At 43.2% G+C, this 18,270-nt stretch overlaps 1 protein-coding gene across 6 annotated transcripts in view; it reads left to right on the top strand.

Annotated features, from left to right (window-relative positions):
* Positions 1–18,270, top strand: part of LOC120051138 (transcriptional repressor NF-X1-like) — a 33,193-nt gene that overhangs the window by 4,126 nt on the left and 10,797 nt on the right. For all 6 annotated transcript variants that reach the window (XR_005477227.1, XM_038997836.1, XM_038997835.1 and 3 more), the window contains 4 exons: positions 1,492–2,487; positions 2,750–2,911; positions 5,855–5,932; positions 6,164–6,269. Coding sequence is in view for 5 of the 6 variants with exons in the window: in XM_038997836.1 (XP_038853764.1) it covers positions 1,492–2,487; positions 2,750–2,911; positions 5,855–5,932; positions 6,164–6,269 (1,342 nt within the window). In the remaining variant the exon portion in view is untranslated. The remainder of the gene's footprint in view (positions 1–1,491; positions 2,488–2,749; positions 2,912–5,854; positions 5,933–6,163; positions 6,270–18,270) is intronic.

The following is an 18,270-nucleotide window of genomic DNA, read 5'->3' as shown; positions in this document are numbered from 1 at the left end:
GAAGTCCTTAATCTATCTCTATGACAACAGGCACAACTCCGATATACACTGAGTGTACAAAACATTAGAACACCTTTGAAATATTGAGGTGCACCCCTCCCTTTTGCCCTCAGCCTCAATTCATTGGGGCATGGACTCAACAAGGTGTTGAAAGTGTTCGACAGGGATGCTGGCCCATATTGACTCCAATGCTTCCCACAGTTGTCAAGTTGGCTGGATGTTCTTTGGGTGGTGGACCGTTCTTGATACACAGGAAGATGGTTGAGCAGCGTTGTAGTTCTTGACACAAACCCGTGCACCTGGCACCTACTACCATACCCTTTTCAAAGGCACTTAAATCTTTTGTCTTGCCCATTCACCCTCTGAATGGCACACATACACAATCCATCTCAATTGTCTCGAGGCTTAAATCCTTATTTAACTTGTCTCCTCCCCTTCATATACACTGATTGAAGTGGATTTAACAGGTGGCATCAATAAGGTATCATAGCTTTCACCTGGTCAGTCTGTTATGGAAAGAGCAGGTGTTCCTAATGTGTTGTGCACTCAGTGTGAAGTCTTTATTTTTTAGATTTTTTTGCCGAAATGCCACGTGCGTTCACTTACAGTACCAGTCAAAATTTTGGACACCTACTCATTCCAGGGTTTTTCTTTTTTTTTTTACTATTTTCTACATTGTACAATAATAGTGAAGACATCAGAACTGAAATAACACATGGAATCATGTAGTAACCAAAGTGTTAAGCAAATCAAAATATATTTGAGATTCTTCAAAGTAGCCACCCTTTGCCTTGATTACAGCTTTGCACACTCTATTTAGGGTCTAGAAATGGCCTAGGCCAGCCCTAGCCCTTCGCTCTCTCTTGACGGGATAGATAAAATGTTTCGGTAGCTTGTGCCCCCGGCAGAGTTCCTAAAAAATAATAATAAATATTTTTTAATTTTTTGTTCGGCGGCCCCCTTTATGATCGCTTATACCCTGCTCCCTTCGCTAGTCTGCCAGTGTGGCCCATTTCATATACAGTCATTGCTGTGACCACATTATGTGAGCTGCATGTTCATTGAACTTTAGCCTGAGAAGCTGGCTAGCTACATAGCCTAGGCTAGTACTGGTTGACTCATGCGCTAGCTATTAAATTTTTGTTAACAATGGCTCTGACCTTGCTTGTCTAAAGTCAGCCAGTCAGCGTCTCAAACAAATAGCCAACGTTGTTGCTTAATTCTCTGTAATGATAGTTGAGGCCAACTTAGCTAGATGACGTGCTCTCGTGTCAAAGTCCAGGCCGTCCTGAAGAGAATATCCGTCATACTCAGAGCTGTCATACTCATAGCCTTGGCACGTGACTCCAAGTCAACATTGTTAAACGTCTTGTCTTTGGAGTCACTTGTCAAGCCTGTCTTGCCTGCGTCGACACTGTAGTTATGATGCAGCTTCACAACTTTCATGCCAAGTCACTCGCTAACAAGTAGGCTTTTTTTTCTTCTGTGTAGACTCTCTGGATTTGAATCCAGATGAGACTTCATCACAACAGAAATGTAACCAGCAGCAATCCAGGAGGGGTCGGAACAGAGAGGGCCACAACCGTAACTGGAGTGGTTGTAATAATTACGGCCCAGCACCGCAGCAACAGCAGCAAGGCCATTTTCACCACGGTGTCAAACAATCTCATGTCCATGACAATTCAACGATCCCTGTAAATTTCCATCCTCCTCCCTACCACCAAGAGGATGTATCAAGGGGCCGAGGAAGAGGAGGAGGAAGAGCTAACGGAGATGGAGGGGGCCGGGGCTCAAGGGGCCAGCCTCCAAGGTGGAACAGGCCTGGGGTTGACACTGGCCCCCCTGGCTTACCCAGGGGCCACCATGGACTGGGTGGCTACAGGCCTGGAACACCCCCCATAGACAGGCCTAGCTGGCGTCGAGGAGACCCTGGCGGCCGGAGCGTAGAGGTGGGGCCTGCCCACGAAGACCACCAGGACACCCGCCCTGAAAAGCCCCGACGGTTCAGCCAGGAGCCGCGGCGAAAAGAGAGAGGGGCGAGGAGCGCGAAAGGACCTCCTCACTCTCTGGAGAACCAGGACAGCCACGCTACAGGAGGAGGAGGCTGGGACCCTGCTGAGCCCAGAGAAGAAACCCCACCATCAGAAATGGGGGCCAGGAGCCGGAAAGGAGGGAGAGCCGAGGAAAGGAACCCCCACGTCGACGCTCAACAGAAATTCCCTGAGCCCAAGCGACGCCAGGGGCCTATCAAAGAATATCCCCAGGAGAAGGACCATGAGAGGGGAGCCAGAGACACCCCCTCTGGCCATCGTGACAAACTGGGCTCCGGCACTGAAGAGGAGCCCAGCTGGAGGAGTCAGGGGAGAGGCCAGGGGAGACGCACCCCCCTACAGGACAGAGGCCAGAGGAGAACACTCAACTCAGACCACAGGCCTGGACAGAAGAGGTGGGACAACGTGCCCAACAAGAGCAAGGAGACTCAGACAGGTGAGAGGGCAAAGTTTCACAGCTTTTCAAAAAGTCCCAGAGTAAAAAAAATAATAATAATAATTACCTAAAGAAAATGTGAATGAGTTTGTTCTGAAAGTAGTTATGTTCATGTGTGTTCCAAATGGCACCCTATTCCCTACATAGTGCACTACTATGGGCCCTGGTCCAAAAGAGTGCACTATATAGGGAATAGGATGCATTTGAGAAGATACCATGATTTTGGTCTCTTTTGATGACTCTCTCCTCCATATCTGTCCAGGTTGCCTGATCGAGCAGCTGTCTGAGGAGAAGTATGAGTGCATGGTGTGCTGTGAGGTGATCAGAGTCATGGCTCCAGTCTGGAGCTGCCACAGCTGCTTCCACGTGTTCCATCTCAACTGCATCAAGAAGTGGGCCCGCTCCCCAGCCTCCCAGGCAGACGGTAGGCCTAACAGTCCCTCCAGCTCTTCATTTATTCATGACTTTCAACACAATAGTCTTCCATAGATGGGCACAATGCTTCCCCCACACAGACAATACAGGAATGCAAATTCTGCTCGACAGATGGTACTGCTGTACATTGATGATGCTACAATATCCACTGTAGCAAAAATGTGGCCCCAGTGACCTTATCTTAAAAAAACAATTAAAATGTATTACAAAAATTAACTACGCAAGTCGGTTAGGAACAAATTCTTATTTAAAGTGACGGCCCACCAAAAGGCCTCCTGCGGGGACGGGGGATTAAAAATATAGGACATGACACACCACAACACTACATAAAGAGAGAACGAAGACGACACAGCATGGGTGACGCAGTGGTCTAAGGCACTACATCTGGGCTAGAGGTGTCACTACAGACCCTGGTTCGATTCCAGGCTGTATCACAACCGGCTGTGATTGGTAGTCCCATAGGGCGGCGCACAATTGGCCCAGCGTCGTCCGGATTGGGGTTTGGCCGGAGTAGGCCGTCATTGTATATAAGAATTTGTTCTTAACTGACTTGCCTAGTTAAATAAAAAACACATGACAGCACCGCATGGTAGCAAAGCATGACAACAGCATGGCAGCAGCACGAAACATGGTACAAACAACAGCACAAAGGGCAAGAAGGTAGAGACAACAATACATCATGCAAAGCTGCCACAACTGTCAGTAAGAGTGTCCATGATTGAGTCTTTGAATGGAGATAAAACTGTCCAGTTTGAGTGTTTTTTGCAGCTCGTTCCAGTCGCTTGCTGCAGAAAACTGAAAAGAGGAGCGACCCAGGGATGTGTGCGCTTTGGGGACCTTTAACAGAATGTGACTGGCAGAACAGATGTTGTATGTGGAGGATGAGGGCTGCAGTAGGTATCTCAGATAGGGGGGAGTGAGGCTTAAGAGGGTTTTATAAATAAGCATCAACTAAGCATCAACTAGTGGGTCTTGCGACAGGTATACAGAGATGACCAGTTTACAGAGGAGTGTATATAGTGCAGTGATGTGTCCTATATTGAGCAGTGGTGGCAAATGTGATGGCTGAATAGTAAAGAACATCTAGCCGCTTGAGAGCACCCTTACCTGCCGATTGTCTCCGTAATCTAGCATGGGTAGGTCGGTCATCTGAATCAGGGTTAGTTTGGCAGCTGGGGTGAAAGAAGAGCGATTACAATAGAGGAAACCAAGTCTAGATTTAACTTTAGCCTGCAGCTTTGATATGTGCTGACAGAAAGACAGTGTATCGTCTAGCCATACTCCCAAGTACTTGTATGAGGTGACTACCTCAAGCTCTAAACCCTCAGATGTCGTAATCACACCGGTGGGGAGAGGGGCATTCTTCTTACCAAACCACATGACCTTTGTTTTGGAGGTGTTCAGAACAAGGTTAAGGGTAGAGAAAGCTTGTTGGACACAAAGAAAGCTTTGTTATTGAGCATTTAACACAAAATTCGGGATGGGCCAGCTGAGTATAAGACTATCATCTGCATATAAATGGATGAGAGAGCTTCCTACTGCCTGAGCTATGTTGATGTCAATTGAGAAGGGCGTAGGATCAAGCCTTGGGGTACTTCCTTGGTGACATGCAGTGTCAGCTAATGTGCAGAGATGTTACTACTGTACTAAAAATCAAATCAACGTTTAATGGTCGCGTACACTGATTTGCAGGCATTCTAGCAGGTGCAGCGAAATGCTTATGTTACTAGCGCCAACAGTGCAGTAGAATGTCTCGCAAATAATACAAAATCTAAACAAGAAATTACAGAACAAGTCCAATTACCAATAAAGATTAGATATATTAGTGAGCATGTGTCAGAATCCAGACTATAAATACACAGTGTGTTTAGGCAGTATATCATTTGGAAGGAAAATGCTATGTACATTAGTAGGTATATTAGGATGAGCTATGTTGAGAATACAGTATATACATGCAGGATGAGTAAACAGAATGAGGTGACCAGCGTTCAATGACTCTAAATACATGGGGAATTAGTCTCAAGGTTCAGGGTAGAGTACCGGACAGTTAGCCGGCTAGTGATGGCTGTTCAACGGCCTGGAGATAGAAGCTGTTTTACAGTCTCGTGGAGCTGGGACGATAAACCAAAAGTTATCAACACGATCACTTATCGCAGGCATTTTGCTGATATCGTTCGTTGCGATAAGTAGCCTATACCAGAGAAATGTGAAGCTTTAAATGAAATACGTTTGCTAAAATGGGTGATTGTTAATGGGCCAATTGATTGCTACAACCATCACATTAGTAGTAGTAGTTTAAGAAAGAAAAAAATGTATTTTTTACTTATTAAAGTATTTACTCAAATAAAATCAAACACTTTTTTCCCCCTTAACTGCATTGTTGGTTAAGGGTTTGTAAGTAAGCATTTCACTGTAAGGTCTACACCTTTTGGTATTTGGCGCATGTGACAAATAACATTTTTTATATTTTGTTTTTATTTTACCTTTATTTAACTAGGCAAGTCAGTTAAGAACCAATTGCTATTTTCAACGACGGCCTAGGAACAGTGGGTTAACTGCCTTGTTCAGGGGCAGAACGACAGATTTTTACCTTGTCAACGGTTACTAGTCCAACGCTCTAACCACCAGGCTACCTGCCGCCCCAGGAAAGGAAAGGGGGATACCTAGTCAGATGTACATCTGAATACGTTCAACTGAAATGTGTCTTCCGCATTTAACCCAACCCCTCTGAGTCAGAGAGGTGTGGGGAGGCTGCCAGAATAGATGATAGCAGTGTGAACAGACTGTGACTCGGGTGACGGAGGTCCTTTACAACTTAGAGTACAACCTTACAATCTAAGATATAGTGTACAATATTGTGACTCACCATTTAGCTGATGAAGTGCTTTGTAAATTGGTCTATGTGATATGCAAACGTTGCTCTCATTTGCAGAAACAAATGACGGGTGGCGCTGTCCGGCCTGTCAGAATGTTGTCTTCCAACCCCCGAACGTCTACAAGTGCTTCTGTGGTAAGGGATTAGCTAATACCCAATTTTAGCCATTATTCCCAGACAATCGTGCATCCCTAGTCTTTTGCTCTCTTTGAGATGCTTTGTGTATTATAACTAATTATTAATCTCAATGACACTAACCTGGTAAAGTAAAGGTCACATAAACAAGTAGTTGAAATCAATGTCCTTGTCCTGATTTCTGGAGTTAGTTCCCTGTACTGTGTTTAATTATTCTGCTATGATTGACAGGCAAAGCGACCAACCCAGAGTTCCAGCGTAGTGAGATCCCACACAGCTGTGGAGACATGTGTGGGAAGAAGAGGAGCGGAGCAGACTGCAAGCATCCCTGTAACATGTGAGCCACAACCCAACACATGCATAACCCACCACCACATAACAATCTGTTGTTCTACAACATGAAGTGGTTGTCTTGATTGTGTCCAGGGCTCGAAAGTGCAACAATTTTGGTTGCATATGCTCCTAAATATTTTTACTTGGGTGCGCCTAGAAAACAAATCACCCAGATAATTGTTGTAATGACTAGGCTTTGCTCTACCGTTGTTTCAGAGTGTCCTAGAGCGCATATATTTGTTAGCATCATGGTTCTACCATTACTACAGCGGAAAGGTTTCTAGCCCAAATAGATCGATTTTTTTTCTTCCTATGGCGGATTGGTGGGCTGCATTTTACATTCAAAAAACATGTCGCGGGACCTTCTAAAACAACTCTGTGGCTATTTTGTTTACACCTTATTCAGTCATGTTACCTCATTAGCTAGCAACCTGGTAACTTTACTAGTAGGCTATATCCGAACATTTGGGGGGCACAGAAACAAAGGATAATCTTCTTAAGAAGATCAATGATTATACTAATGAATGTCTCCTTCATGTCATCACTCACAAACTTGATGTTCTTAAGACAGTGTACAATTTTCACTGTAATGCGTCTCGATAAGTAAATTGTGATTTTACACAATGTAGAAACCTAATATTCCACAAATGACTGCAATTTCAATGACCGGTATTAAGCTTTTTATAACAAACAAATGTATTTACAGGGTTACTTACAAGTTTTAGTGCACTTCTGACGCACATCTTGTGCCCTGTCTATAAATTCTAGACAATCTCAATTGTTACAATTTGTTATTCTTCAATGACACAAACTCCAACGAAAATCATTGGGAGGCAAATGGCTTTATTCAAAGAGGACAAATCATACGGGGAGGTAGATGGTCATTCTCCCCTGTCCTCAGGGATGCTCTCCAGTGATTCTCTCCCCAGAACAAAGGGACAGCATGTAATTTTATAACCCAGCTCTAGCCTGTGGTTGACCAATTAGAATTCCTTGCAATAAAACTAGCCAATGGCCAAATAACAAGTATCCTATTTCAGAAGACATATTCCTCCCATGTCTCTGAACCATTGCTCAATAATTCCCTATTACAGGAAAAACACTATTTCCATTGATTGTTATTACTCTATTGACTCTCGTCCTCTTGACCTCTCGTAATCTGTCTCTGAGTTGTTTATTTATTTTCAACATTCTTACATTTTAAAAATAAATATACTTAATGTCTTTTTAGAAAACATGAAAAATAGGCAGTATAAAAAAAACATTAGCAGTAAGCATGAAATCATTCACATTTAAACACCTTGCATTTCTATAAAACACAAAGGGCACATTGTACTTGCTGTTACAATAAGAAATAGATTTCAAACAAAGTTATAGAAAATGGGTATAAACAGCTATAATGATGTCCCGATTCCTACCACATCCTGTATTAGGAGGAAACTCACACAAAAAAATAAAAATATTGTCTACAAGACAATATTCAATCGTACTATTGACACGGTAATCAATCACCAAGTCCTTTAAAAGTGACCAGCTCTTCCACACTGGTATCAGTCCCACATAGATAAATATTATGTTCTGACAGTCTGCCGGTAGTGAGGAATTCTTCTTCTATTCCACTGGTTGCACTTCACCGGTGATCTTGTATCGTTTCAGGTACAGTCCTTGAATCGAAGATTCTCATAATCTGTAACGAAGGAAACAAAGTGAAAGTAACATGTCCTGTTTTCAAGAAAAATTTATATTTCACATAGATTTCCCTAAGTAAGCATGTCCCAATTTTCAGGAAACCGTTGGACATTTCACCTACATTTCCCTAATATGACGACTGCAGTGTACAACATAGAAGCTTATCAGGTTCTGATCGTCTTACTATGCTTCTTCACCCGAGATTGGCCCCGGATTGCTTATCAATCAGTGTTTTATTCTCCAGGCTCCGCTTTGTCATCAAAATGGACAACCTTGCAATGAGTAACGTGTATCCGCCGTGATTTTCCCTGGACTATTACTGCTGACCTCGTTATGAGCAAAACTTGATAAGGACCTTCCCATTTTGGCCCTAATGTGTCTCTTACATATTTTTTTTACCATCACCCACTCTCCTGGCACTACGTCATGTCCCCCCTCGGTAGTTATTCCCCACGCCTCTTTTACTTGTCGTTCTGCTTCCCCTACTGCTTTAGAGTTATATGCAATAGTTAAGCATTGTCACTCCATAAAGTGAACGTCTGCTTTTCTCAAATTTAACGTGCCTGGTAGTGACATGGGTCCATTGTAGTAACTACCCAGCCTGCCTCTCACCCCCCCCCCCCCCCCCCTCCACAATGCTTGAACCGTCTGTGTATAAGGTAAAGTCAGGGTTTTCTAACGAATGACTATAAACCCATCAGAGAGCTGATCCATAACAGACTCATAAGTCGTGTCCAAGTAATGTGGTATCTGTAGGATACATCAGAGTAACTGGATTACATGGTGTCTTTTCAACTATACCCATGTCCCATAGTTCTTTAATCACTACTTTAGTAGCATCCATAGCTTCCTTGTGGGGATATTGTTTTGTGCAAGGTGGGGAAACACCTGTCAAGCATACTGGTTCCATTTCCGGAGTTCCACACTCATAGTCCAAATAGCATGGTTCTGACCTGTAGATCGCTGCAGTTGTCTAATTTGCCGCGTCACCTTCCCTTCAGAAATGTTCAATGTGGAGTCAAGTTGCATAATAACGTCAAGGCATTAAATAGGTTGTTCAAATGACCCCTGCATCAATCTTCATTGTCCGACTAGAAATTGATAATGGTTTGGTCTGTTTCATATGTCGTCGTCGTCCCCCCTACTCCTGTTGCTCTCATCTTCTTGCCCGTGTACTGAGAACATATGTTTTGCATAAGATATGTGCAATACAGTGACTTCAGCACCCGAATCTACTAAAAAATCTACTGCAATGTTGTTAACCATCATGTTCACATATATTCCATCCGATTTCATATGTACAGCAGATGGGACGTAAGAGGGAGTCCATTAGTTTACCTCCACAGCATCCAGCGAACTCTGCTGCTGAGACGGAGAGAGCTTCTTAAATTTCTGCATCAACATTGTGTCATTGGGGCTGTTGTCTTGATTCCATTTTCCCTTAGACGGACCCTGCTTCTCCTGGCCACTTCTCATAAATTAACTTTTCCTTTCCTGACATTCTCTTTGCAGTGACCAGAAAACCCGCAATAATGACATACACCAGGTTTCTCTTCTGCTGAACGAATGTTGTTGGTTTCACTCGGAACCTGTACAACTCTAACATCCGGTTTAGCCTGTCGATGTCGCCGTAGTTTTCTCTCCCAGTCATTAGTTGTGGAAACAAAAGTTTTTTTTTTTGCATGGATTACGTCAGGTGATGAGTGATTACACTCAATTCCTCCAAAAAATGGGTCATCTTCATCTTCCATGTCAGGTAACCCAACGTGTCCAACCACCTCTGCTCTAAACCTTTCTTCAAATTCAACAAACGGTTCTTTTGGTTTTTGAACACATTTGGTTTTCTCTCGCCAATTGGTGGTTGCATTGGTCAGACCCTTAAGGAAAATATGTATGGCTCTCCATCCATCGGCCACATCTTGCTCTTCACCACCCACGGCTCTATAAACCTTTTCTTCAAGTACGCCGTGTTCACGGTTGTTCAAAACAAAGGGTAGTAACTGTAACCCATCATAAGGATGTAGATTGTGCAGTTTCTTATAACGCTTCAAATGGTCCCATGTTTTCATACCCACTTCTCCGTGATGTTTCAAATTCTTTGACCGTTCATCCAACTGTTTTGGAGACGCTGATTTATGTGTGAATACTGTCACCGGAGGTTTCTCTTTACTACCTTTTACAGCCTGTGTTCTGGTTGGCCTAAGACATCGTTCGTCACCGCTGTCAGTATCTGTTGACTCAAAGCCAGGCAGTGCTGACCAGATGCTTGAAACCCGATCATCCTTGCGCAACTCAGCCTGAGGGTGGATTGAAGAAACAAATGGTCCTCCACATGTTGGAGCTAAGTCTGTTTTTACGACCCTTGCCTGTAATTGTTGAATTTCTTCTTTCAAGGTTTTGATGTGTTCACCCAAGAGCTTTCAAACTTTTTTTTATCTCTCTGCAATGTCCTGTCATGATTCTCCAGAAAAAAAATTCTCATCCAGTTTTCTTTCTTCGGCTATTACAGTTAAAGACCATCGTGCCTTTGTCAAGGAATTAGACGTTCTCTGTATTTTTGCCCCATGCTTTTTGTGTATCAGACAGATTCCATCTTTGTCAACAATGACGGAATATTTCTTTATCTCTTGCCTACACTTCTCTACTTTGAAATGGTTCTTCATATCACTAGACTGTGAATTTAAAATATTTTTTTATGCTCACATCTGGAGGAGCTGTTCCGCCCTTTTCCAGAGTGGTTTTCTCACTTAACAATGGCATTGTATTAACTTCAAAAGTTGTATAGTATCTCTGTTTATATGTTAACCTCAAAATATATATAAACTCAGCAGAAAATTGTTTTCCTTTTTCAGGACCCTGTCTATGAGATAATTCGTAAAATTCCAAACAACTTCACAGATCTTCATTGTAAAGGGTTTAAACACTATTTCCTATGCTTGCTCAATGAACCATAAACAATTAATGAACATGCACCTGTGGAACGGTTGTTAAGACACCATTAGCTTACAGACGGTAGGCAATTACGGTCACAGTTATGAAAAATTAGGACACTAAGGAGGCCTTTCTACTGACTCCAAAAGGAAGATGCCCAGGGACCCTGCTCATCTATGTGAACTTGCCTTAGGCATGCTGCAAGGAGGCATGAGGACTGCAGATGTGGCCAGGGAAATAAATTGCAATGTCCGTACTGTGAGACGCCTAAGACAGCGCTACAGGGAGACAGGACAGACAGCTGATCGTCCTCGCAGTGGCAGACCACGTGTAACAACACCTGCACAGGATCGGTACATCCGAACATCCCACCTGCGGGACAGGTACAGAATGGCAACAACTGCCCGAGTTACACCAGGAATGCACAATCAGTGCTCAGACTGTCCACAATAGGCTGAGGCTGGACTGAGGGCTTGTAGGCCTGTTGTAAGGCAGGTCCTCACCAGATATCACCGGCAACAACGTCACCTAGGGGAATAAACCCACCGTCGCTGGACCAGACAGGACTGGCAAAAAGTACTCTTCACTGACGAGTCGCGGTTTTGTCTCACCAGGGGAGATGGTCGGATTGGTGTTTATCGTCGAAGGAATGAGCGTTACACCGATGCCTGTACTCTGGAGCGGGAGCGATTTTTGGAGGTGGCGTGTCCGTCACGGTCTGGGAAGGTCTGTCACAGCATCATCAGACTGAGCTTGTTGTCATTGCAGGCAATCTCAACGCTGTGCGTTACAGGGAAGATGTGGTACCCTTCCTGCAGGCTCATCCTGACATGACCCTCCAGCATGACAATGCCACCAGCCATACTGCTCGTTCTGCAAGACAGGAATGTCAGTGTTCTGCCATAGCCAGCGAAGAGCCCGGATCTCAATCCCATTGAGCACGTCTGGGGGACCTGTTGGATCGGAGGGTGAGTGCAAGGGCCAATGTCCGGGAACTGGCAGGTGCCTTGGTGGAAGAGTGGGATAACATCTCACAGCAAGTCTGGTGCAGTCCATGAGGAGGAGATGCACTGCAGTACTTAATGCAGCTGGTGGCCACACCAGATACTTACTGACTTTTGATTTTGACCCCCCTTTTGTTCAGGGATGACACATTCCATTTCTGTTAGTCAAATGTCTGTGGAACTTGTTCAGTTTGTCTGTTGAGTCTTACATTCATACAAATATTTACACATGTTAAGTTTGCTGAATATAAACGCAGTTGACAGTGGGAGGACGTTTCTTTTTTTACTGAGTTTATTTATTGAGGTTAAATAAATATATGAAACCCCTTTTTAAGGACTCAAACCCCTTCTAGAACACATTGTCTCTGTAGGGCCTGGCTACCCATAACTTATGTTCACTTCAAAAAGCTTGTTGAAGACCTATATTAACCACGTGTAAAAATTGCTTCTCAACTAGCAACTCACTTCTATGCAACAAGGTTTCACAAAAAGAAAATGACTTGAACCCCTACAATAGAGAACAAAGACACAGGCCTCAAACCTTTTTCAGAGAGAACAAAGGAAGTCTGTAATAGAACAAAGGACTTGAACTCTTATACATCAGATATCACTCATTGCATGTGCTTATTTTTTTTTGAAAACTCTGTTTATTAAGTTTTACACACACACAGACAAGACAAAGCAATATAAATAATATACTCAACTAGAAAAAAATACAAATAATACATATAAAAAAATAACTTTAAAGATACCATACTTTAGACAAGTTAAACACACCAGGCAGAAGGCTACAAAAGGTTAAAGGGCAATCTATAGTATAGGGACAGAGCAAACACCTCACCATTGTTCCTGTAAACAGTCAAGGGATGGGGTGGAGAAATGCAACCACTCACAGACAGTCAAGGCCACAGACCAACCATCCACTGGACCAAAAATAAAAAGTTTACAATGCTTTAAAATAAAAAATGAATAATAATAATTTTATGTAGGCGTGAACAGAATTAAAAAATAAAAATAACTGGGAAAAACAAGCTCACACCTTAGTCTCTGCCCGGGCAAGATGAACAAGGCATCCGCAGGTCACAATCAATAAGCACATCAACCTTAATGCCCCCCACCCCCACCCCAGAAAAAAACACAGAGAAATGCTCATCCAACCTCTAAGTCACAGGGGGGTCAAATACAGACTTATTTTGGTTTTAATAGGAATGCCATCAGAGGATGGACTGTTTAAAGTAAGACCGGAATGGAGCCCAAGCCTCATTAAACAGTTTGGGGTTCCCACGTGAATTGAATTTAATTTTTTCTAGTTTCAGAGAGCACAACACATCTCTCACCCAATATTTATAAGATGGGGGAGCTGCCATCTTCCAGTTCTGTAGTATTAGCCGTCTAGCTAAAAGAGTTGTATAAGCAACAGTGTCCGACTGGATTCTTGACAGGGGGGTGCCTATGGGCAGTACTCCAAAAAGGGCTGTAAGGGGAGAGGGATCTATAACAGTGTTATATATATCAGAGAAACATTTAAATATTAATTCCCAGAAACCTGACAGTTTATGACAGCCCCAGAACATATGCAACAGTGTGGCTGGTTCAATTTTACATCTGACACAGGTAGGATCAAAATCAGAGAATATTCTTCCAAGTCTGGCCCCAGACCAGTGGATACGGTGAACCACCTTGAATTGAATGAGGCTGTGTCTAGTGCTAAAAGAGGACGAATGCACCCTGCGCAGCACAGATTCCCAGGTGTCTTCCCCAAGTTCCTCCCCCAAATCCTTTTCCCATCGAGTCTTTAAAGGCACCAAAGAAGGGTTCTGTAAGTCATGAATGATTGCATATACATCTGAAATTGCGCCCCTAGGAAGCTTGTTCAGCTCCAGGATGCTCTCTATAGCTGTATTCACAGGCCTATGGGGAAATGCAGGTGTGTTAGCTCTGACAAAGTTCCTAGTCTGGAGATAGCGGAAAAAGTGGGATTGGGGGAGGTTGAACCTTTCCTGTAGCTGAGCAAAAGAGGCAAATGTATCATCAAAGAATAATTGGGCTAGTGAGGAGAGGCCTAGTGAGTGCCAGATGCCAAAAGCCCCATCATTCAAAGATGGAGGAAATAAAATGTTCTGATTGATTGGGCCTGATAGAGAAAAGCCTCGGAGGCCAAAGGCTAAACGGAACTGATTCCAAATTTTAAGAGACTGCTTTACAATTGGGTTGACACACCTTTTGCCTAGGGACACTGGGAGAGACGAGCACAACACAGAAGAAAGTGCAGCAGGTTTACACGATTCAGACTCCATCTGGACCCAGATTGGTCTAGGGCCAGTAGGATCAGTCTGCAGCCAGTACAGAAGGGCTCTGAAATTTGCAGCCCAATAGTATGTCTGAAAATTTGGTAGAGCTAAACCCCCCAATGACTTAGGCTTCTGTAAATGTTTTCTACCAATCCGTGGTACCTTGCCATCCCAAATAAAATGCATGAATGTTTGATCCAGTGAAATAAAAAAAGATTTTGGAATAAAAATGGGTAAACATTAAAATAAATATAGAAATTTGGGCAACACACTCATTTTAATGACATTAATCCTTCCGATAAGAGAAAGAGGTAGCGCATTCCAAAAAGTAAAAGATTGTTTCAAACTGTCTGCTAGAGCAACCAAGTTTTCCTGAAACAGATTTGAATATTTCCTTGTCACTTTAACTCCCAAGTAGGTGAATTGATCCCGGACAATCCTAAACTGAGAACTTGTAAAAGAGCACTTTAAAGCAGCCTTGTTTACAGGAAAAAGCTCACTCTTGCCTAGATTCAGCTTGTACCCTGAGATTGATCCAAACCTTTTAAGAACAGATAAGGCGCGTGGCAATGAGGTATCAGGGTTAGAGAGAAACAAAAGGAGGTCATCCGCATATAGCGAGACTTTCTGCTCTGAGCCCGTCCGGATTATTCCTTGAATGGCATCATTAGAGCGTAGTGCAATGGCGAGAGGTTCGATTGCCAAAGCAAACAACAAGGGGGAGAGTGGACAGCCCTGTCTGGATCCGCGGTGCAAGGGAAAATAGTCAGAGGACAAGTTGTTAGTCCGTACCGAAGCCATGGGGGAAAAATAAAGAATCTTTATCCACGCAATGAATTTGGGGCCAAAGCCAAATCTATAAAGGGTAGCTGTTAGGTAATCCCACTCAACGCGGTCAAACGCTTTTTCTGCATCAAGTGAGACCACCACCTCTGGGTCCTCCGACGCAGGGGAGTACAGTATATTCATAAGGCGCCTAATATTGAAAAACAAATGCCTATTTCTCACAAAGCCAGTCTGGTCAGAGTGTATTACTTGATGCAGCGAGCCTTCCATACGGATGGCTAAAAGCTTGGCTAGGATTTTGTAATCACAGTTTAAAAGCGAGATTGGGCGATAGGATCCACATTCCAGGGGGTCTTTGTTTTTCTTTAATAGTAATGAAATTGAAGCCTGATAAAGACTAGGCGGTAGCTTTGAGGTATTAAGGCACTCTGCAAATAGTCGAGACAAGAATGGGCAAAGCAGACCAGAAAACGTCCTGTAAAATTCGGTTGGAAAACCATCCGGACCCGGTGATTTACCACTTTTCATTGCGGACACTGCTGTTGCAATCTCCTCAGGTGTAAATTCTTCTTCTAGACAGTCATGGGTGTCTGTATCAATTGAAGGCATATTCAGGCCATTAAAGAAGGAATCAATCAGCAAAGGGTCTTGAGGGGATTCAGAGGTGTATAGCGCAGAATAAAATTGTTTGAATTGATCATTGATCTCTTTATGTATAACTGTGGTGGCACCAGACGGGGTCCTTATTTGTGGGATTAAACGTGAGGCCTCAGATTTACGGATCTGATGTGCAAGGAGTTTACTGGCCTTGTCGCCTTGTTCATACACTCTGTACCGAGCTCGCAAGAGTAACTGTTCAGCTTGCCTGGTAGAAAGCTCATCAAATTCAGATTGGAGTAGTTGGCGCTCTTTATGCAGATCAGAGGAAGGAACCGTGGCATACTTCTCATCCAATGTGGCTATGGATTCGCTCAGGTCCCGAAGTCGCTGAGAGCGAACTCTGTTTTGGTTGGCTGTATAAGAAATAATTTGGCCACGTAGGTATGCTTTGAGAGACTCCCATATGGTAGAGCAGGACATACCTGGTGTTGAATTAGTTTCTAGGAATAAGGTGATTTCAGAAGAAATGAAATTGACAAACTCCTTATCTGAGAGTAAAATGGGGTTAAGACGCCATTGATAACACATAGGAGGTCGCTGGGGAAACTCTAGTTCAAGCACTAATGGTGAATGGTCAGAAATAACAATACTCTTGTAAGTACACTGCCGAAGGTTAGGCAGAAGTTTTTTGTCCAAAAAGAAGTAATCAATCCGGGAGTATGTTTGATGAACATGAGAATAAAAGGAATACTGTCTATCTGTAGGATGTAGGAAACGCCAGGCCTCAAACATGGCATATTTCTGAAGAAAGGCTTGAATAAGTAGGGCACATTTAGATGGGCCTGTAGTTGTTCGTGAGGACTTGTCAAGAACTGGGGACATTTTGCAGTTGAAATCCCCCCCTAAAATCAACAAATGAGAATCTAAATTGGGTATAGCAGACAAAAAGGAAGAAATGAAACTTGTGTCATCCCAATTGGGAGCATAAACACTAGCCAAAACAAGAGGGGTAGAAAACAGTTTACCGGTTACTATGACGTATCGTCCCTTAGGATCAGCGATAACCTCAGAAGCTACAAAGGGAGTGGCTTTATCAACCAAAATGGCAGCCCCTCTTGATTTACTATGAAAGTTAGAGTGGAACACTTGACCAACCCAGTCCCTACGCATCCTAAAGTGCTCACCAGTCCTCAAGTGAGTCTCTTGTAGAAATGCAACATTTGCATTCAAACCCTTTAAGTGTGTCAACACCCTCTTACGCTTCACTGGGTTATTAACCCCTTTGGTGTTCCACGAAATGTACTTGATCGCATTGTTTCGGCCCCTCTGGGCATTCCCGTTATACAACCCTGTCATTAGAGCATAGAATGGAAAAGCAATGAGCGCCCAAAAACCCCAGAATAACTTGTCTCAGAGTAATAATGTACGGTGGTAGATGTTTGGAAAAAGTACAGAAAAAAAAACAAAAAAGACAGAATGACAACATTAGAACTGAACAATTCAACCCCTCCCCCCACCCCCTCCCCCCATCCCAGACAGTACCTCCCCAAACGAGGTACAAGCCTAAATAGAACATGTTCTCTTCGCACAGTATGTCTGTGAGAGTGCGGTCTTAAACCTAACCCCACAGTCCCGCTCTTTAAAGTCGTGTTTTGTTAGTGGATCAAACAGCAAAAAGAGATAATCATTTTTTAAATAAAAAAAATTAAAGTGAATCCCTTGTGCAGACGAAATTACAAAAGCACCACTTGTAGATGTATATAATTATATTCCCAGTCTTATAACAGGCATTTGAGAGAGAAAATAAAGAAAATAAATAGAATGTATAAAGGCTCTCAGCCGAAAACCTAATTTGAAGTAAGGAAATCGTAGTAAGACAATCAAAAATAATAATAATAATTATTATTATAATAGTTGTCTAGTTGAATGCTGAGACAGCTTACAACCAAGACCAAAAAACTACGTGTGCGCAACGTTGAACGCTTGCTGGGCATAAATGACGCTCAGAACTTTTAAAATTTAAGTGAAGACCCCAAAAAACGTGTCGCCTCGGGAAGCATTTACTGTTTACTGGGTCAATGCAAACGGATGCAGTAAGCAAATAACCAAGAATATTTTGAGTCACTGAGACACTATGTAAACAAACTGAATAGGTGAGCAAGACAGCCTAGAAAACACAGGAGTATAGTAAAACCGCAATACAATGAAATTAAAATGACTGAATGCTTGTAAGGCAAGCACACTAGATGATCAAAACATTAGATCACATCAAATAAGCCTGAATGGGTACGCCAACTCCCCAACTATACAAAATTAGCATGTTGTAGCTAAACATAATTGTACCACAGGTGGGTTACTTACTATCCACAGTTCGCAAGCAACAGTTGCTGAACTATGAGCAAGTTCAAGACTTCTTGATGTGACGTTGAATGTGAGAGAGAGCCTCATCCGGAGATTCAAATGTGTAGTCTTTACCATCATGAGATAGCCATAAACGGGCCGGGAATCGCAGTCCGTACTTCACACCTGGATGGTCCCGAAGTAGTCGTTTGGCCTGTCCGAAAGCTGCGCGCTGCCTGGAAACAGTGGGGGAGTAGTCCTGGTAGATGGAGAAGCTCTGTCCTTGAAAGCTCAGAGTGGTATTGCGGGCTCGTCGGAGAATCTCCATCTTCTCATGGAAAAAGTGCACTCGAAGAATTATGTC

This window comes from Salvelinus namaycush, chromosome 7, assembly GCF_016432855.1.
Source record: "Salvelinus namaycush isolate Seneca chromosome 7, SaNama_1.0, whole genome shotgun sequence".
Taxonomy (NCBI): Eukaryota; Metazoa; Chordata; class Actinopteri; order Salmoniformes; family Salmonidae; genus Salvelinus; species Salvelinus namaycush.
Note: the sequence above shows the minus strand (reverse complement) of the source record. Positions and strands in the feature narration are given on the sequence as shown.